General features: G+C 51.9%; 1 protein-coding gene and 1 pseudogene across 1 annotated transcript; one reads left to right on the forward strand and one right to left on the reverse strand.

The window, feature by feature from the left end:
• The window catches only part of LOC127462745 (zinc finger protein 883-like), a 161,807-nt pseudogene that overhangs the window by 79,352 nt on the left and 60,651 nt on the right, over window positions 1–21,804 (forward strand).
• LOC127462731 (B-cell antigen receptor complex-associated protein alpha chain-like) lies at window positions 16,160–20,217 on the reverse strand. Its single transcript, XM_051771613.1, has 5 exons — window positions 20,212–20,217; window positions 18,613–18,910; window positions 17,872–17,990; window positions 16,484–16,552; window positions 16,160–16,377 (listed from the first exon to the last, which is right to left on the reverse strand). The coding sequence occupies exons 1-5, from the start codon at window positions 20,215–20,217 to the stop codon at window positions 16,267–16,269; spliced, it is 603 nt and encodes a 200-aa protein (XP_051627573.1). The 3' UTR covers window positions 16,160–16,266.

Here is a 21,804-nt window from a genome sequence, read left to right on the forward strand (position 1 = left end):
GGCAGACAAAGGCTCTGGGCAGGCCCCTGCAATGCTGAGCAAAGCCTGCCTTGGTTTTGTGGAGCACAAAGGCCAAGGGCTGAGCCCCAGGCCCTGGCCCAGCAGATCCTGTCCCTCCCGGCTGGCTCAGGGCTGTTTGGGGGGCACTGGGATGGGAGGGGGAGGAACAACAAAGACCCAAAACTGGGCAACCCCTGCCAGGCTCCTGAGGGAGGGGCGAGGCAGAACCCAAGGGCAGAACCTGCCAGGCAAGTGTCTTGTGGTGGCCTGAGTGGCAGAGGCAGCTGCCAGAGGCAAGGGGACAAAGGCCTGGGTGCCTTTGGGCCTTGCAGCCCTGCCAGAGCCCTTGGCCATCTCTCCTGCAGGCTGTCCTGCCCTGGCCCTGCTGCTGCTCTGGCCTTGCAGGCTGCACACACCCCTCCTGCTTTCCCACCCCCTCCCAGCAGCATTTCTAGACCCTCCCTGATGTCTCTGCACCAGCTCTGGCTGTTCCCTGGAACACAAAGCCATGAAATCACCCTCTTAGTGACCTCTGGCACCATAAGGTTCCCCTTTGAGTAACATTCCTTTTTCCCCACCTTCAGTCTGAACCTTCCAAGCTGCACTTTAGGGGTTTCTTTTTCTTTCCAGCACCAAGAAAAGCTCCATCCTGTCAGGTCTCCTCTAGACTCTCTCCAGTTTTTCTTCATTCTTGCAGAATGAGAACCCCACACCCAGACAGACCAGTCCAGATGTGGTGACCCCAGGGCTGAGTCCAGGGGGGTGACAACTCCCTTGTCTGGGTGCCCACACTCCCCCCAAGGCAGCCCCATGTGCAGTTGGCCTTAAATCAAGGGGCCATTCTGATTCTTTGTAATGTCACGGAATCAAGTGGCACCGTGACACTGCAGAGCCTCATGGAACCAAAGGAATGCAGGGACACTGTGGAATCTCATGGAACCAAGGGACCACTGTGACATGCAGGGTCTCTTTTAAACAAAAGTATCCCTGAGACATCTCAGAACCTCCTGGAACCAAGGGACCACTGTGCCTGCCCAGAACTCCATGGAATCAAGCAGAGCCGCTGCCTCCCCCCCGCCGCCGCACGGACCGGAGTCGCCGGCTCTGCCCCGCTTGGACACCTCTGGAGTCAGCGTGTTCTTGGGCAGCACAGCTGATCTCAGACCAGAGAGTTTCCCACATTTTGCTTTGCCCACTCTTTTCCCCTGGTTTGTTTTTTTGTTCTTTGTTCATTCAGGAGGAAAAGGGGGAAGGGAGGCACATGTTGATCCCTGTTTTCATCTGTTTACAAAAGGGAGTTGGGGCAAGGGGGGAGAGAGGAGGCAATTTCTCGCTCTGCTGTTGCTTTGAATAGTTCTGTTGGTATTGCTGGTTTTGCTGCTATATTTCTTGTCAGTCAACTGTTATTTTTTCACTTATACCTCCTTGTATTTTGTCTCCCTCTATTGGTAGGGAATAAAAGGGGAGTGAATTCATTTTATTGGAGTTCCCACCCCAATATGTGTCTTTAAACCAGGACAGGTTGCTCAAGGGCTCCCTGAAATTTGGCATCAACCACAAAAGACTTGAAAATACATTTTGTCCCAATGTACAAAGAGATAATAAAGATGTTCTATAGTGGTGTTCAAGGGCTGGTCACTGAGGGATTTCATCAGGAAGTTGCTACCAAGAGGACTTTGTACCATGGATTTTATTTGACACTCTGCATTCAGCAACTTCCCACCCACCACATCTTCCACTTCTTCAGTCCAGCTCTCACCAGTCTGGCCATAAGGAGACCACAGGACACCACGTCAAGGGCCTTGATAAAGTCTGGGTACACAACATCTTCTATTCCCTCCCACAGGGGTTCTGCAATCCCTGCCTTGTCCTTCCCATGCCTGGCAATGGCTGCAGGAGGACTTGCCCTATCCCCTTTCCCTGCTGAGCCTGAGCAGTCTGGAACTCTGCCAACCTTCCTTGCTGCCCTGTTTGCAGACTGCTTCCATGTCTGCCTTTGCCAAGGCCCCAGGAAGTTCTGGGATGGCTCTGGTCTTTCCAAGTATTTGGGAGAGGTCTCCCAGTGACACTGCCCAGCCTTCTCAATATCCCTGACACCAAAACCTTTTCTATTATCCCACATTTCCAGAGGAGTTCCCAGGACACAACACAGGTTGTCCTGGTGGTTCTGGAGAATGAGAAGGGATTTCTTCCTCGAGGCCAACCCCTCCAATTGGATTTGAGTGCAGCTGAAAGGTTTCCTCAGCATTTTCCCCGGTGCCTCCCTGCCCTGAAGGTTTCCGGCCATCAGGCTGGAGCTGAGGGGGTTGGGCAGGTGCCTGAGGAGGGGGTAGAACAAGGGCTATGTCCAACTGTGCCAGGAGGGCTGTGCTGGGCAAGGATGAGGAGGATGTAGAAAACAGTGGCACTGGGGTGGGGAGGGGAGAGGAGCAGCTGGAGAGACCTTGTGCCTGCCCACGCTGGGCAGGAGCTGCCCCAGGATGGCAGCTCTGAAGCACTCCCAGGATGTCCCTGGGAACAGGAGGGGAAGACTGGATCTGAAAATGGAACCTGGAAAGCAGAGAGCAGGAGTGTTATGGTGACACTGCAGGAGAGTTCCAGCCCTGCAGCAAGGTCACAGAAGAAGTGACCCAGTCCATGCCCTGCCCTCAGAAGATGCCACAGCATCCTGGAGATGCTGGAAGGGAGCCCAGCTCTGCTTCACAAGTTCCCAGGGCCTGTCCCTGCCTGTGCTCCAAGGGCTTCCAGCCCAAAGGACTGTGCTCAGAGAGCACTCAGGCCTTACAGGGAGAAAGGGGCTCAGGAGGACAGTGTGGAAGTGGCAAGAGAGCAGTTCTGCAAAGACCAAGCACTGCTGCTCCCTGGCAGTGCTGCTGGGCTGGGATTATTGTCCCCTTCCCGTTTGCAAATAGACTCTGTCCTGCAGTGTGCTGTCCTTTAGGAACATCTGAGAAGAAGGGTCTTGGACAAAGAAGGCACTGCAGGGTCCTTTATTTTGTTTAAATGCTCAGAGAGCACAATTCATCATTTTTACATCTCTGGGTCAAATTCAATGGGTAGACACTAAATTAGAAGGCAGATGTATAATAATATTTAATTGCACAGAAAATTATTGCCAGAAGAATCCAATGACCTCCATGAAAAACCTGAGTAGGAAGGCTGACCATTAAGGAGTCCCATTCTGAATGCTACACACCAGAAACCTGGCATGTAAATGCTCCTGAAAAGCATCCAGTCAGCATTTTTCTCAGGGCATCCTTGAGCTCCTGGTTCCTCAGGCTGTAGATGAGAGGATTCAGTGCTGGAGGTACCACTGAGTACAGAACTGACACCACCAGATCCAGGGATGAGGAGGAGATGGAGGGGGGCTTCAGGTAGGCAAATGTGCCAGTGCTGACAAACAGGGAGACCACAGCCAGGTGAGGGAGGCACATGGAAAAGGCTTTGTGCCGTCCCTGCTGAGAGGGGATCCTCAGCACAGCCCTAAAGATCTGCACATAGGAGAAAACAATGAAAACAAAACAAGCAAATACTAAAGAGATGGAAAACAAGAGAAGCCAGAGTTCCCTGATGTAAGAGTGTGAGCAGGAGAGCTTGAGGATGCCAGGGATTTCACAGAAGAACTGCCCCAGGGCATTACCTTGGCACAGGGGCAGGGAAAATGTATTGGCTGTGTGCAGCAGAGAATAGAGAAATGCAGTGGCCCAGGCAGCTGCTGCCATGTGGGCACAAGCTCTGCTGCCCAGGAGGGTCCCGTAGTGCAGGGGTTTGCAGATGGCAACGTAGCGGTCGTAGCACATGATGGTGAGGAGGGAATACTCTGCTGAGATGAAGTAGTCAAAGAAAAAGACCTGTGCAGCACATCCGTAGTAGGAAATGGTTGTGGTGCCCCAGAGGGAATTGTGCATGGCTTTGGGGACAGTGGTGCAGATGCAGCCCAGGTCTGTGAGGGAGAGGTGGAGCAGGAAGAAGCCCATGGGGGTGTGCAGGTGGTGGTCACAGGCTACGGCGCTGAGGATGAGGCCGTTGGCCAGGAGGGCAGCCAGGGAGATGGCCAGGAAGAGCCAGAAGTGCAGGAGCTGCAGCTCCCGCCTGTCTGCGAATGCCAGGAGGAGGAACTGGGTGAGGGAGCTGCTGTTAGACATTTCCTGTTTTATAGCACAGGATCTGTTCAAAAAAGGAAAGGACAGGGAACAGTTAAGACAGACCTCTGTGAAAAAGCCACTCCATTGCTACAAGAAATCCATGTGTCAAATGTCACCAAATGCACTGCCAAGGAGTCAGGTTAGCTCTGCTACAGGGGGAAATGGAATTTTTTGGTAGAGCTCTCAGACACACAAGGAATGTCAGATGTAACAGACCTTGAGTACAAAAGTTCCATCTCTACACCCATGACTCAAAAGAGCTGGGGCTGCAGAGCAGAAGCTTAGTCTGTCCTTAGAATAATTGTACCTGTGTTTTCTATTTTTACCATCACATCATGGGAAGGTTTTTTTTCCACTGCAGGAATCCTCATTTCTATGGCCCAGCACACAGTGCCCAGCAGAGCTGCAGGGAAGGGCCCCCAGAGCTGCCTGAACACCCCCTCCCCCAGGCCTTGGGGGCACTTGCCCCCCACTCCCTGCCCAGGGCTCTGCTGCCTGGAGCTGTCCCTGCCAGCAGCTGCTTCCCTGGGCCCAGGGCTGGGCCCTGTCAGTGCTGCCAGAACCCATCCCAGCCCTGGGGACTCAGCTCTGCCCTGCAGAGCCCTCCCAGCAGCACAGGGCACTGCCCAGGGGCATCTCTGGCTGGGCAGGCTCTGATGGCAATGTCAGAGCAACTCTGAGGAGGCTGGAGAAGTGACACTGGTGCTGTCTGTAAGACAGTTTTGATGTCTAATACTCTCAGGTTCAATGCCCTCTAATCTAACAGAGTTCAAGTTTCAGTGTCTCCTCCTGTGCTCAGAGATTCATTTCCCTGTCACAGGCCGCACCCAGACAACCCAGAGTATAACACTGAAAGAACTGGTTCATTCTCTTTAAGATACCCCCTGTCTGTCTGTGCCTCTTGCAAATACCTTCTGGGAAATTTCCTGCTTAGATCTGGAGCTGTGACCAGCCTTCATCCCTGCAGCACACTTTGGAGATCAGAAGGACTCTGCCCTGCTCTGCCCTCCCAGGAGTTGTTCCTTCCCCACAGCCCTTCTCCCCCAGCCCCATGGCAGCTCCTTGGCCGGGCTGAGAGCTGAGCCTGGCAGGCAGCAGAGTCCCTGCCCCAGCACACAGAGCCCTGGGGGCAGGACCCTGCTCTGCCCCACAGCCCTGGGCACCCCTGGCTGCACCCCCACCTTCCCACCCCACAACCAGCCCTGCCACAGGGAACCTTCTGGCCCTGGGCCTCTGATGGGGCAGCAGCAAGTCCTGCTCTGCAGCAGCTTCTCCTGCTGCACCCCAGCAAATCCAGCAGAGCCATCCTGACAGCTCCTGCCACTGCTGCCATTTGGCAGCTGGGAGAGGCACTTGCAGGAACTCACCTGCACTGCTCTGCAGCCACAGCCTGAGCGTGGCAAAGGGCTGGCAAGGTTCCTGCCCTGAGCAGCTCTGCCCTGTCCTCCCAGCCCAGGATCCCTTGAACCTCCTGCTCCCTTCTCCTCTCTGCCCTTGCTGCCTGCAGCTCCTGCCCTGCTCTGCCATATGGCCACTTCCCCTGCACTGCAGCAACTGGGAGAGTCCTGCTGAAAGATCCTAGAAGCTGTGGGATGTGGCAGCTTTAGGAGATGCCTCCAGGAGGGCAAGTTGAACTTTCCTACAGCCAGAGAATTCTTCCTTCAAATCCTGGGAAGGTTTCTCGCGTAGTGAGAGCTCAGTCACCGCCCAGCCCAGGCTGCCTCTCATCTCTCTGCCTTCTCTCCTGTGCCCTGGGTGCTGCAGGCAGTGCCCTCAGCCCTGCTGGGCTGTGCAGAGGAGCTGCTCACCAGCAGAGTTGTCTCTTTGAAGCTCTTCTTGCTTACCAGGAGTTCCCTGTGTGCCAGGAGCCTGGCCCAGCTCAGCAGCACAGCAACAGCCCCAGGTCTTTAATGACCCCCAGAGGGGGTTTGTGTTGTTTACGTGAAACTCAGTCCCTGAGTAAGTTCAAACAACTTTTCAAGAAGTCAAAATGAGTTTGAAATACTGAAGTTTCTTGTACTGTTACTGGGTTTCAATGAGGGACACGACTGTGAAAGTGTCCCCAGATTCCAGTTGGAACAGAAAATTGCAGTGATGACAAGAATGGACAAGCAAGGGAAAGGTGGCTCTGATGCTGAATAAACCTTGACTTGTTTTCTTAATCCAACGGGCCAAGCCCTGACCCCCAGCCCCTGGGAAGGCAGATGCTGTCCCTGCCTCATTCCACAGGTCTCTTCCTGGGGCACTGGGATGTGGGATGTGCAATGCCAAGGGCAGGACCATGGGGTGGCACCTGCCAGGCTGCTGAGCAGGGACAAGGAGGCCATGAGGCCCCAGGGCTGCAAGGGCCACTCCCCTCCTCCTGGCATCAGGGGCACAGACAGCAGCCCTGGCCAAAGGCCTGCAGAAGGTGGCTGTGTCAGGGCCTTTCAGCTTCTCCCCATCCCTGTCTCCTCTCCAGCCCAGGCTGTCCTACGGTGTCCATGCCCTGCCCCTTTCCCTGCAGGCTGTCGTCATCCCCCCGGCTGCCCCACCTGGCTGGCACCTTCCTGCACTGACATCTCTGCGTCCTCCCTGGCTCTTCCTGCACACACAAAGCCTTGGGCTCATCCAGACTCCTTCTGGGTGATTTGTTGCAGCACAATGTTTTCCATGGAGTGAAATTCCTTTTTCCTCACGTCCACTCGGGACATCCCCAGCTGCACTTGGCATTAATTCCTTCTTTTTCATGCTCCTTTCTTCTCTGACAAAAGGATGCACCATCTCTAGATCCTCTTTTCAAGCCCTCTCAGGGCTGTCCTGTACTGCCCTCAGTCTCCACACCATTGAGGCTGCAGCTCCTTAGCCCCTCTCTAGTGCTCATGTGCTTGAGACATTTAAAGCCCATCTTGAGAGATTTCTGGACACTCACAGATATTTTTGCAGATGAAAATATCATGCTCATAGTCTAAGGAAATCATAGTTGCCATGACGACCAGCATGCATTCTCATTGCTATGGTCAGTTACCATGGCAAATAGAATAAATTCTCATTGCCACAGTCAGTTACCATGGTAACCGTAATACATTATAATTGCTATGGTCGGTTACCATGGCAACCATAATACATTCCCATTGCTACAGTCATTTACTGTGGCAACCATAATAATTCCCACTGCTACGGTCAGTTACCATGGCAACCATAATACTTCCCACTGGTACAGTCAGTTACCATGGCAAACAGCATACATTCCAATTGCTATGGTGAGTTACCATGGAAACCATCATACATTCCCATTGCTATGGTGAGTTACCATGGCAACCATCATACAGTTGCATTGATACAGTCATTTACCATAGCAACCATCATACATTCCCACTGCTATGGTCAGTCACCATGGCAAACAGCATATATTCTCATTGCCACAGTCAGTTACCACAGCAACTACCATACATTCCCATTGCTAAGGTCAGTTGCCATGGCAACCATCAGACATTCCCATTCCTACAGTCAGTTACCGTGGCAATGATCATACTTTCCCACTGGTATGGTTGGTTACCATGGCAACCAGCATACATTCTCATTGCAATGGTAAGTTACCATGGCAACCATCATACATTGCCATTGGTACAGTCAGTTACCATGGTAACCATCATACACTCCCTTTTCTACAGTCAGTTACTACAGGCAACCATCATAGTTCACACTGGTACAATCGGTTACCATGGCACCCGTCACACATTCCCATTTCTATGGTCAGTTACCATGACAAACATCACACATTCCCACTGCTACACACAGCTACCATGGCAACCATCACACATTCCTGTTGCTGTGGTCAGTTACCATGGCAACCAGCAAACATTCCTGTTGCCACAGTCAGTTACCATGGCAACAAACATACTTCCCACTGCTACAGTCAGTTACCATGGCAACCGGCACACATTACAATTGCCACGGTCGTTACCATGGCAACCATCACACATTCCCATTGCTATGGTCGGTTACCATGGCAACCAGCATACCTTTCCATTGTTACAGTCAGTTACCATGACAAACATCAGACATTTCCATTTTAATGAGCAGTTACCATGGCAACCAGCATACATTCCCATTGCTATGGTTGGTTACCATGGCAACCATCAGACATTTCTATTGTTATGGGCAGTTACCATGGAAAACAGCATACATTCTCATTGCTACAGTCGGTTACCATGGCAACCATCATACTTCCCACAGGTACAGTCAGTTACCAATGGCAACCAGCATATATTCCTGTTGCTACAGTTAGTTACCATGGAACCATCATACATTCCCATTCCTACTGTCAGTTACCATAGCAAACATCATACATTGCCATTTCTACAGTGAGTTACCGTGGCAACCATCATACAGTCCCATTGCTACTATCAGTTACTATGGTAACCATCATCCAACCGCGTTGCTACGTTCAGTCACTATGGAAACCAGCATACAATCCAATAGCTACGGTCGGTTACCATGGAAACCATCATACATTCCCATTCCTACAGTCGGTTCCCATGGCAACCATCATACATTCCCACTTTTGTGGTCAGTTACCAAGGCAATCATCATACATTCCTATTGCTACAGTCAGTTACCATGGCAACCACCATACATTCCCAGTGCTATTGTCGGTTACCATGGTACCCATCACACATTCCCATGGTTGTAGTTGGTTACCATGGCAACCATCACACATCCCCATTGCTGTGGTTGGTTACCATGACAACCATCATACGGTCCACTGCTACAATCAGTTGCCATGGCAACCATCATACAGCCACGTTGCTACGATCAGTTAGCATGGCAACCATCTGAATTCCAGTTTCTATGGTCAGTTACCATGGCAACCATCATACAGTCGTCTTGCTACAGTCGGTTACCATGGCAACATCATACATTCCCATTCCTACTGTCAGTTACCATGGAACCATCATACATTCCCATTGCTACAGTTGGTTACCATGGCAACCATCATACAGTCCCATTGCTATCATCAGTTACCATGACAACCAGCATACATTCCCATTGCTACAGTCAGTTACCATGGCAATCATCATACTTCCCACTGCTGCGGTCAGTTACTATGGCAACCAGCATACATTCTCATTCCCATGGTCAGTTACCATAAGAACCACCACACATTCCCATTGCTACAGTAGGTTACCATGGCAACCATCATACATTAGCATTGCTATGGTCAGTTAACATGGAAACCATCATACAGTCACGTTGCTATGATTGTTTACCATGGCAACTAACATACATTCTTGTTGCTACGGTCAGTTACCATGGCAACCATCATACATTCCCACTGCTATGGTCAGTTACCATGGCAACCATCATACATTCCCATTGCTACGGTTGGTTACCACGGCAAGAATCAATCATTCCCGTTGCTACAGTCACCATGGAAACCATAACACATTTCCATTGCTACAGTTTGTTACCATGGCAACCATCATAGATTCGCATTGCTATGCTCGATTACCATGGCAACCATCACACATTCCCATTGCTATGGTCGGTTACCATGGCAACCAGCATACCTTTCCATTGTTACAGTCAGTTACCATGACAACCATCAGACATTTCCATTTTAATGAGCAGTTACCATGGCAACCAGCATACATTCCCATTGCTATGGTTGGTTACCATGGCAACCATCAGACATTTCCATTTTTATGGGCAGTTACCATGGAAAACAGCATACATTCTCATTGCTACAGTCGGTTACCATGGCAACCATTATACTTCCCACAGGTACAGTCAGTTACCAATGGCAAACAGCATATATTCCCGTTGCTACAGTTAGTTACCATGGCAACCATCATACATTCCCATTCCTACTGTCAGTTACCATAGCAAACATCATACATTGCCATTTCCACAGTCAGTTACCCTGGCAACCATCATACAGTCCCATTGCTACTATCAGTTACTATGGCAACCATCATCCAGTCGCGTTGCTACGTTCAGTCACTATGGCAACCAGCATACATTCCCATTCCTACAGTCAGTTACCATGGGAATCATCATAAAGTCCCATTGCTACGGTCAGTTACCAAGGCAATCATCATAGATTCCTGTTGCTATGGTCAGTTACCATGGCAACCATCATATATTCCAACTGTTACGGTCGGTTACCATGGCAACCACCATACATTCCCAGTGCTATTGTCGGTTACCATGGTACCCATCACGCATTCCCATTGCTGTAGTTGGTTACCATGGCAACCATCATACATTCCCTTTGCTATGGTCGGTTACCATGGCAACCATCACACATCCCCCATTGCTGTGCTTGGTTTCCATGGCAACCATCATACGGTCCACTGCTGCAATCAGTTGCCATGGCAACTGTAGTGGTTTGGATCTTGTTTTCCCCAGAGGCTAAGGAAAGTGGTAGACCCCAAAGGGTGGAAACCCCTGGAAGTTTTGGAGTTCTGCCCAATGGGCGTTCCTGCAAAAATGTCAACATCCCACAAGCTCACCGGAAGAGATGAGTTGTAGTTTGGTTGTTTGAGGAGAGGTGGCCATGTTGTAGAGCCACGAGGAAGGGGCTCTGAGCCCCTTGGGCCCTCTGGGGCCGCCCAGACCCTGGCTTTGGGGGGGACTGTAAAGACCTGGAACAGTGCTAGACTGGACTAAGTGTCTGTAGTTATGCCAGGAGATGTTTTTCTCCATGGGCGCAGAGCAGCAGCCGGCACTGACCAGAGAAACGGTGGCAGAGAGCCAGAGATAAGACCAAGAAGCAGAAGCAACATGCAGCACCACAGAGAAGACTCCTGGAAGACAGAGCTGGGAGAAAGAGAGCCAGCAGCCTGAGAGACAGAGTTCTGGGGGTAAGACTGTACCAGCCCCCCAAACTCCTTTGAGATCCCTCTGAGAAAAGAGGGAGATGGACTCCTATTAAGGAGAAGAGTTTTAGACATGCAGCACCGGAGAGAGAGGAGCTGAGAAGCTCAAAAGATGTCCCATAGCTGGACCGGGACAGCCAGATGGAATGTGGGGGGAGTTGACCTTGGCTCCCCCCTCGCACTGCTGCCACGGTGGCAGCCTGAGAGACAGGGCACAGAGGCCCTGCAAGGAGCTGAGTCTCCTGGAGATACCAGACCGTCATGAAGACCCCCCTGTGTCTTCGTGATATGACGTGGTGAAACGACCTTGTCTGGGGTTACGAAGCCCAAGGAAGACCCCTTTGCCTGCGTCAAGGGGGCCGAGGGAGCTTGGATACCTCCCTTGTGAGTGCTGGCAGAAAGCCAGCCACAGCTGCTGTATGCATGAGAAGAAGAAACCTGCTGCCTTAGAAGATACTCCTGCTGTTCAGAGACTGAAAGGGATCTGTCCTTCTTTCCCTCCTGGACTTTTATTTGGAGGGGAGAAGAGATCTGGTCCACTGTAAATACATATGTCATGGTAGAGATAGTTGTGATCGTGCGTATAATGTGATATGGTATTTATTTGTACAGTCATTGTAATATATTCCCTTTCCCCCACTTTGAGTTTGGTGTGTTTTGTCTGGAAAAACCCATCTCACATTAGGTTGAGATGTGGGAGGGGGGATGGAGCTAGGGAATTGGATTTTGGGGCTATCTCAAACCATGACATAAATGGTAGCAGAGGATGGTTGCGAACCATCGGGGGAAAGAGATAAGAGCCATGATGTTTGTGGTAACAGAAAGAGTTTTCCAGACAAAACACAGACTGTACCATTGTAGTGAAAGTAAGGCTGTAGTAATGTAAGTTAAGTATTAAGAGTAGAGTTAAGTTTGTGATAATACTATATTGATGTGTAGTAGAGAGATTTTGGTTATATTTTAGTTTATTGAAGATTGCATGTTGATTAGAGTTTTTTTAAGTTGTTGTGATATGTTGACATTTCGCAGGAGCGAGGGGTGGAGTGTTGTCGTGGTTTGGATTTTGTTTTCCCCCAGAGGCTAAGGAAAGTGGTAGACCCCAAGGGGTGGAAACCCCTGGAAGTTTTGAAGTTCTGCCCAATGGGCACTCCTGCAAAAATGTCAACATCCCACAAGCTCACTGGAAGAGATGAGTTGTAGTTTTGGTTGTTGTTGGAGAGGTGGCCATGTTGTAGAGCCACGAGGAAGGGGCTCATAGCCCCACAGGGGGGCTTTGGCCCCCAGCCCCCAGCGGGGGCCTGCAGGGACCTGGAACAGCATAAAGCTGGGCTAGGTGACTGTGGTTATGCCGGGAGATGTTTTTCTCCATGGGCGCAGAGCAGCAGCAGGCACTGACCAGAGAAACAGTGGCAGAGAGCCAGACAGGAGATAAGGACCTGAACTGAAGGAGCAGCAGAAGCAACATGCAGTACCAGAGAAAGGACTCCTGGAAGGAGAGCCGGGAGAAAGAGAGCCAGCAGCCTGAGAGACAGAGTTCTGGGGGTAAGACTGTACCAGCCCCCCAAACTCCTTTGAGATCCCTCTGAGAAAAGAGGGAGATGGACTCCTATTTAGGAGAAGAGTTTTAGACATGCAGCACCGGAGAGAGAGAGGAGCTGAGAAGCTCAGAGCGTCCCGGAGCTGGACCGGGACGGCCAGAGGAATGCGGGGGGAGTTGACCTTGGCTCCCCCCCCTTGCACTGCTGCCACGGTGGCAGCCTGAGAGACAGGGCACAGAGGCCCTGCAAGGAGCTGAGTCTCCTGGAGATACCAGACCGTCACGAAGACTCCCCTGTGTCTTCGTGATATGACGTGGTGATACGACCTTGTCTGGGGTTACGAAGCCCACGGAAGACCCCTCGGTTGGAGGCGATGGGGCCGAGAGAGGCTTGAATACCTCCCTCGTGAGTGCTGGCAGAAAGCCAGTCAAAGCTGCTGCATCAATGTGAAGAAGACAGACTGCTGCCTCAGAAGATGCTGCTGTTCAGAGACTGGAAGGGATCTGTCCTTCTTTCCCTCCTGGACTTTTATTTGGAGGGGAGAAGAGATCTGTTCATTGTAAATACATATGTCATGGTAGAGATAGTTTGTGATCATGTGTATAATGTGATATGGTATTTATTTGTACAGTCATTGTAATATATTTCCCTTTCCTCCACTTTGAGTCTGGTGTGTTTTGTCTGGAAAAACCCATCTCACATTAGGTTGAGATGTGGGAGGGGGAATGGAGCTAGGGAATTGGATTTTGGGACTATCTCAAACCAGGACACTTTCACACCAGTTGTTCCACCAAAATGCACGTTCATTAAAGAGACAATTCCAAATTACAATAAACCATGTCAGAGACATAATTATGTCATGCTCTGACTGCCAGCGAATTACCCCAATGCCGGCTAAGGAAGGGGTTAATCCCAGGGGCATAACAGCCAATGAAATCTGGCAGACAGACGTTACACATAGAGTTGAATTCGGTAAACTAAAATATGTCCATGTTACAGTAGACACACATTCCAGATACATTAATGCAACAGCACACACAGGAGAAAAAGCCAAAGACGTTATCAGACACTGGCTCAGTTGTTTTGCAATCCTAGGAATTCCAAAAACCATAAAACCTGACAATGGCCCTGCTTATTGTTCTGAAAAAATCAAAACATTTCTCACAGATTGGGGGGTACTCCATTCCATAGGAATACCGCATTCACCCACAGGACAAGCGATTGTAGAAAGAGCTCACCATACACTAAAAGAAATGCTTCAAAGACAAAAAAGAGGGGAGTCGGTATATAGCCCCCAGGAACGCTTATGGAAAGCGTCATATGTTCTAAATTTCTTAAACTGTAATGATACAGACCATAGCAGGTATGAACGCCAACATAAAACTCAAATACTTTCATCTTCCAAACCACCAGTTATGATCAAAGATCTAATATCTGGGCAATGGTCAGGACCAGTAGATCTCATAACATGGGGAAGGGGATATGCCTGTGTATCCAAGGGTACCAAATTACAATGGGTCCCTTCTAGATGTGTCAGGCCTTATATCAGCCCTCCAGCACAACAGGAACAACCACCAGAAGAAATAAGTGAAGGATTTGGATTAGAAGAAACATGACCAACAATAGTAAACACATCACACAGAAAGAAAAAAAAAAAAGGGGGAAAAGAGATATGGGTCTGTTCCCTATGTGTGTAAATCTACATTAACATTTCTTTAAAACAGGGAGAATCACAAGCAATAAATGATACAACAGAACCAAAAGAAACATATAAACAGTAACCAATACAGAACCAAAAGAAACACATAAACAGTAACCAATACAAAACCAAAACTCCATGAGTCAAACACAATAAAGGGTTAAAGAGTGCATGTGTAAGGAGAGAATGAAACGGTGGCCACCGGAGTATGAATGAGAAAGTTGAGTGGACGCATGTATGTGTGTGTGAACGCAAGTACACTTTACAGCAAGACATCTTAAACACTACTTCAAACAGCACCACCTCAGACACAACACCTACAACCCAACACATTTCCCTTTTAAATAAAGATGATGCCATTACACAAAGTCACCCTCAGATAAAAGGTTATCCACACCTACAAACCCTGGGTAATTTGAGATTGCTTGAATATTGCACGAACCAATAAAGTTGTAAACAGTTCAATAAAGGCTTTGTGACGATAGGCCCTGTTTTTTATAATTAGTTGAAATAAGATTGGTTATAATAAGAATGTTAAAAATGTATTGTTTCTCAACTTGTTAATAAAAAGAAGGGGGAGATGTGGCAGGAAGACTGTAACAAGGAACCATGGGAGTTGTGGTCTCCCGGGTTCTCAGACAATACTCGATTGTCATTGGTTAGAAGGTCATGGGACATGTTCAGGCGTGGTATTTAAACCTCGGCAGTTTGAATAAACGGTAATTCTGCTCTGGCACTTGTTCGTGTCTGAGTGGGGTTCGTCCCTTGAACAACACCTCAGATAATGGGAGGGAAATGGGGGGTAATGGGGGGGAAATGGAGGAAAATGGGACAGTGAGGGGGAAACAGAAGGATATGCGAGGAAATGGGGAAACATGGAAGGAAAATGAGGAGAAATGGGAAGGAAGTGGGGGGAGAATGAGGGGAAATGGGAGGAATGGGGGAAAATGGGCAAAAATGAGAGATAATGGGGAGAATGGGGTAAATAAGGGAAAATGGGCAAAAATGTGAATTAATGGGGAGAATGGGGTAAACGAGGGAAAATGGAGGAATGGAGGAGAGAGAGGGGGAAATGGGAGAGAATGGGGGGAATTTGTGGGAAATGGGGGTTAATGGAGGATAACGGAGGAAAATGGGAAAAAATAGGGGATAATGGGGTAGAAATGGAGGATAATGGGGTAGAAATGGGGGATAATGAGGGCAAATAATGGGGGGAAATGGGGTAAAATGAGGTGAAATGGGGAAGAAAGGGAGAGAAATGGGAGGGTAATGGGGGAGAGTGAGGGGAAAATGGGGAAAATGAGGGGTAATGGGGAAAAATAGGAGATTATGGGGGATGGTAAGGGGGAAATGGGGGATAAGGAAGAAGAAATGTGGGATAATGGGGCATAATGGGGGAAAATGGTGAATAATAGGGAAAAATGTCAGATAATGAGGGAAAATGGGGAATAATAGGGGAGAAATGTGGGATAATGGGGGAAACGGGGAACAATGGGGAAAAATATGGGATAATGGAGGGAAAAGAAGGGATAATGGTTGAAAATGAGGGGAAATGGGTGTCTGAGAGGAAAAGTGGGGATAATGGGGGGAATGGGGGAAATAAGGGAAAATAGGGGATAAGGGGGGAAAATGGGGGAAATGAGGGAAAACGAGGTAATGAGGAAAATGGGGATAATGAGGGAAAATGGGGGAAATGAGGGAAAATGGGGAAAATAGGGGATGAAGAAGGAAAATGGGGGATAATAGGGGAAAAATAGGGGTCACTACAAGACCCCCCTTCCCATCAGACTCTGAGGCATCTCTGCTCTCACCTGCCTCCCCTTGCTGATTAATTAACCACTCGTTAATTACTAACAAGTAACTAACCCCCCAAAACCCACAGAACCCACAGCAGTTTTATTTTGGAGGGGGGTCAGCACAGCCTTTTGTCACCAGAGCAGAGCTTTGGGGGGGGCCAAGCAGAGCCAGGGGGTCCCAAACCCCTTCCCGGGGGGTCCCACCCCCCTTTTTCGGGGGGTCCCTCAGGGATTTTCCAGCTGGGAGTCGCCGGGGAGGGTCCCCACGTCCTGGTAGGTGGGTTGGACCCCCCGGGAAATGTCCTCGTACATCGAACACTCGTCCAGGTTCAGCCCCTGAAAACGAGGAAAGGGGGGGATTCGGGTCGGTTTGGGGGGGTTTAGAGAGTGATAGACCCCCCCCCAGCACGATTTTGGGGCGCGGGGGCCCCCAGAACGTCACCTCGTAGAGGTTTTCCTCCTCGCATGTGGTTTTTTCGGGGTGCAGCAGCTGCTCATTGGCCCAGCGCTTCTATGGGGGGGGAACAGGGGGCACGGGGGGGTTTGGAGTGGCCAGGGGGGGTTTAGGGGTGGCCAGGGGGGAAAAAAGGGGGCACAGGGAATTTTTGGGGTGGCCAGGGGGGTTTTGAGGGGCACCAGGGGAGATTTAGGGGTGGTGGGGCGGGGAGGTTGGAAGTACAGGGGGGTTTTGGGGTGGCCGGGGGGGTTTTCTGGGGGCACCAGGGGGGATTTAGGGGTGGCCAGGGGGGAAAAAGAGGGCACAGGGGGGCTTTGGGGTGGCCGGGGGGTGTTTGGGGGGGCTCCAGGGGGGTTTTGGGGTGGCCGGGTGGGGTTTGGAGGCACCAAGGAGGAATTAAGGGGTGACAGGGGAAAACTAGGGGTGGCCGGAGGGGGTTGGGGTGGCCAGGGGGGTTTTGGGGGGCACCAGGGGGATTTAGGGGTGGCCAGGGGGGTTTTGGGGGCACCAGGGGGATTTAGGGGTGGCCAGGGGGGGTTGGGTGTCTCTGGGGAGGACTGGGGGGATTTGGGGATGGCAGGAGGAGGTTGGGGGGAACTGGGGGGGATTTGGGGGGAACTGGGAGGTACGGGGGGGGTTGAAGGGGTTTTGGGGCATCCAGGGGGGAATTGGGGGTACCAGGGGGGGTTGGGGGGTTGGGGAGGATTGAGGTTACCCAGGGGGGGATTTTGGGGGACCCGGGGGGCAATTGGTGTCCCCAGGGTCTCAATTAATGTCCCCAATGTCTCAATTGGTGTCCCCAGTGTCCCATTTACGGGACCCAATGTCCCACCTGGTGTCCCCAGTGTCCCAGCTGGTGTCCCCAGTGTCCAAGTTGGTGTCCCCAATGTCCTAATTAGGTGTCCCCAGTGTCCCAGTTGGTGTCCCCAGTGTCCTATTTAGGGGTCCCAAAGTTCCAGTTGGTGTCCCCAGTGTCCCAACTGGGGGTCCCAGTGTCCAATTGGGGGTCCCAGTGACAGAACTGGGGGTCCCAGTGTCCCAGTTGGTGTCCCCCTGTCCCAGTTGTCCCAGTGTCCCAGTTGGGTGTCCCAGTGTCCCAGTTGGGTGTCCCAGTTGTCCCAGTGTCTCAGTTGGTGTCCCAGTGTCCTAGTTGGTGTCTCAGTGTCCCAGTTGGGTGTCCCAGTTGGTGTCCCAGTGTCCTAGTTGGTGTCTCAGTGTCCCAGTTGGGTGTCCCAGTTGGTGTCCCCCTGTCCCAGTTGTCCCAGTGTCCCAGTTGGTGTCCCAGTGTCCCAGTTGGGTGTCCCAGTTGGTGTCCCAATGTCCCAGTTGGTGTCCCCCTGTCCCAGTTGTCCCAGTTTGTCCCAGTGTCCCACCCTGAGCAGCAGCAGCAGCCCCGGCCCGGCCGAGCAGAGCAGCAGCAGCACCCCCTGCGCCGTCAGGATCCGGTTCTTGGTGCTCTCCCTCAGCGCCAGGAACGGGGCGGGAACTGGCTCTGTGGGAACGGGACTGGGTAACTGGGAGGGACTGGGTTACACTGGGAGGGACTGGGTATACTGGGAGGGAGTGCAGGGCACTGGGTTATACTGGGAGGGCCTGGGCTATACTGGGAGGGCACTGGGTTATACTGGGAGGGACTGGAGGGCACTGGGTTATGCTGGGAGGGCACTGGGAGGGACTCAAAAGAGATACTGGGAGTGACTGGGACAGACTGGAGTGGGACTGGAGGGCACTGAGAAGGGCTCAAAGGGGTTACTGGGAATAACTGGGATGGACTGGGGGGCACTGCAGGGCACTGGGATGGACTGGGGGGGCTTGTGGTAGCACTAGGTTATACTGGGAGGGGACTGGGATGGACTGGGTTATACTGGGAGGGGACTAGGATGGACTGGGAAAGATCAGTGACTCAGATGAGACCCCCCAGCCCCCTCGATCCCCCCGAGACCCCCAGGACCCTCCCGAAGGTGCTGCAGGGCTGGGGGGCACTGGGATACCCTTGGAGGGGACTGGAACAGACTGGGTTAAACTGGGAGGGACTGGGCTATACTGGTACCATGCTGGGGGCACCGGGAGGGGCCGAGTGACCCGGGTGAGACCCCCCCACGCCCCCCACTCACCGAGGACCCTGACGAAGGTGCCGCAGCTCTGGGCCGTCTCCCCCCCGGACTCCACGCAGCAGAAGAAGAGCCCGGAGTCGTGGGACAGTTTGGGGAAGGTCAGGGTGGAGCTTCCCCCCCCTTCCTGCACCGCCCGCTCCATCCGGCGGCCCCCCCGGGTGGCCACCACCTCCTGGGGCCGGGGGCAGCTCCGGGGGACCTCCCCGAGCCCGGGGGGACACGCCTGGAGCCAGGTCAGGGCGGTGTCGGGGGGGCCTCGGAAGTGGCACTCGAGGGTCAGGGGGGTCCCCACGGGCCCCTCGCGGGAGGGGGGCCCCCCCCCCCACCCGGAGCCACCCCCGGGGCGGGGCCGGGGAGCAGGAGGGGCTCGGGGGGCTCCCGGTGGTCACGGTCACGGGGGTCGGCGTCTCGGGGGGCTCCAGGGGTCATGCACGGGGCGCAGCCTTCGGGGGGGGTCTGGGAGCACTGGGAGCCTGCGGGGACAGAGGGGGGGTTAGGGGAGGTCACCAGTGCCCCCCAACCCCCATGGAGGGTGACTGACCCTGAGGGGGTCACTGGGGGTCCCTGTCCCTGCTGGGGGGGGGGGTCTTTGGGAGTTCCCAGAACTGTGAGGGGTCATTGGGGGTCCCCCCGGGGTCTTTGGGGGTCCCCCAGAGCCACCTGAAGGTCATTGGGCCCCCCCCAGCCCCTCCCAGTTCCCCCCCTTCCCCCTCCCAGTTTCGGTTCCCTGTCCCAGTTTGGGAACAGGAAATACTGGTTGGGGGGGGGGGCGGGGGACATTTTGACACAGGTGTGGGGGACAAAACCTGATGCTGAGACCCCCTGAGACCTCCCAGACCCAAACCCTGAGACCCCCAAACCCAAATGGAGACCTTGGGATCCCCGAGACCCCCAGATCCAAATCCTGAGCCCCTCGGACCCAAACTGAGCCCCCCAGACCCAAACTGAGCCCCCCAGACCCAAACCCTAAACCTCCCTGACCCAAACTGAGACCCCCAGACCCAAAACCTGAGATCCCCAGAGCCAAACTGAGACCCCCAGACCCAAATCCTGAGCCCCCCAGACCCAAAACCTGAGATCCCCAGAGCCAAACTGAGACCCCCAGACCCAAATCCTGAGCCCCCCAGACCCAAAAGCTGAGATCCCCAGACCCAAACTAAGACCCCCAGAACCAAGGCCCCCAGACCCAAACTGAGGCCTTGGGACCCCTGAGACTCCCAGACCCAAAGCCTGAGACCCCCTGACCCAAGCTGACACCCCAGAGACCACTCAGACCCAAACCGAGACCCCACACACACCAAAACTGAGACCCCCAGACCCAAATCCTACCTGCGAGGAGCAGTGTTATAAGTGATCTAAAGAAATTTGCTGTTCAAATGAGAGAAAGAGTTAATAAAGCTATTATATTGTGTTAACTGCTTTGTTGGAATCACAAGTTAGAGTGTTATGCAATGCCTGACCACAAGTTCTGTAAGCTGCAAACTGATTAACCACAACGCAGTGATGATTTAGCATATTGTACTTTGAAGCTGTTTGTTCTAAGCATATTAATGGGGAGCAATACGGAGGGGTCGGCCACGAAGAGTCCGGGTGATCAACCGTCATCCTGATGGAAGTTTCCAGAACCACGGCCTAATAGAGACTAATGACTTTAAAATTATTGGTGGACACCCCTCAACAATGGAGATGGCCTGTGAAAGGAGGAACCAACCCAGAGCTGGCCCGCGAAGAGGGAACCAAGCAGGATGCAGCCCATGAAATCTCCACCAATGGACTGATGACATGACTTTGGGGGGGAGGAGGCAAAGGAGGGTAAATTAAGTGCTGTTTCTGTTCCCCCTTGCGGACTGCGGCAGGAACAGGGGTTTCCTCCGGTCGCCCGGTCAGCCGTTTTTGCTCGTTTGTGGCATTAAAAAAACTTTTGTACCTTGCAACCTAAATTTATAGCCTTGTTACCTATCACAAGGTACAGTTCTTGGGGCAGCCTGGGCACTTCTTGGGAAGCAAGAGTTTTCTGTGGTGGCACCTTTTGTCTGAAAGGAATCTTCAGCTGGATTCAATATTTAAAAGGTGGGACCGGCCCTTGCAGCGCAGGGTAGAAAAAAGAGAACAACAGCTCTTTCCACCAGGAAAAAAAGTCTAGAAGTTTTGGCTTCAGGTGCAGTTGTTGGGGCAGCCTGGGCACTTGGGCAGGAATAGCTTTCTGTGGTGGCACTTTTTGTCTGGCAGGAATCTTCATTCGGATTCAATTGTCCAGGAAGTGGGAGCGGCCATTGCAGAACAGGCCTGAAAAACAGGAACAGCACCTTTTTCCAGCATGAAAAATAGTCTGGAAGCTTTGGCTTCACGTGTAGTTGGTGCAGTCCGGGCACTTCTTGGGCAGCAAAGAGCTTTCTGTAGTGGCACCATTTTTCTGGCAGGAATCTTCATATGGATTCAATTTTTTAAGTAGCGGGACCGGCCACTGCAGAGTAGGACGGAAAAAAGGGAACAGAAGTTCTTCCCACCAGGAAAAAAAGTCTGGATCCTTTGGTTTCATGTGCACTTGATTCAGTCTGGGCACTATTTGGGCAGCAAAGAGCATTCTGTGGTGGCACCTTTTGTCTGGCAGGAATCTTCATTTGGATTCATGTTTCCAGGATGTGGGACCGGTCATTGCAGCGCAGGGCAGAAAAAAGGGAACAGCAGCTCTTTCCACCAGGAAAAAAAGTCTGGATCCTTTGGCTTCAGGTGCAGTTTATGGGGCAGCCTGTGTACTTGTTAAGGAACAAGACCTTTCTGTGGTGGCACCTTTAGTCTGGTAGGAATGTTTATTTGCATTAAATTTTCCAGGAGGTGGGACGGGCCATTGCAGAGCAGGGCTGAATAAAGGGAACAGCAGCTCTTTCCATTAGGAAAAAAAGTCTGGATCCTTTGGCTTTAAGGTGCAGTTGTTAAGGTAGCCTGGGCACTTCTTGGGTAGCAAGAGTTTTTTGTAGTGGTACCTTTTGTCTGGCAGGAATCTTCATTTACATTAAATGTTCCAGGAGGTGGGACCGGCCATTGCAGCGCAGGCCTGAAAAAAGGGAACAGTAGCCCTTTCCCTAAGGAAAAAATGTATGGATCCTTTGGCTTTGAGGTGCAGTTGTTGGGGCAGCCTGAGCACTTCTTGGGGAACAAGAACTTTCTGTGGTGGCACCTTTTGTCTGACAG

Source organism: Manacus candei, unplaced genomic scaffold, assembly GCF_025592945.1.
Source record: "Manacus candei isolate 608988 ecotype Guabito, Panama unplaced genomic scaffold, ASM2559294v1 h1tg000138l, whole genome shotgun sequence".
Lineage (NCBI taxonomy): Eukaryota > Metazoa > Chordata > Aves > Passeriformes > Pipridae > Manacus > Manacus candei.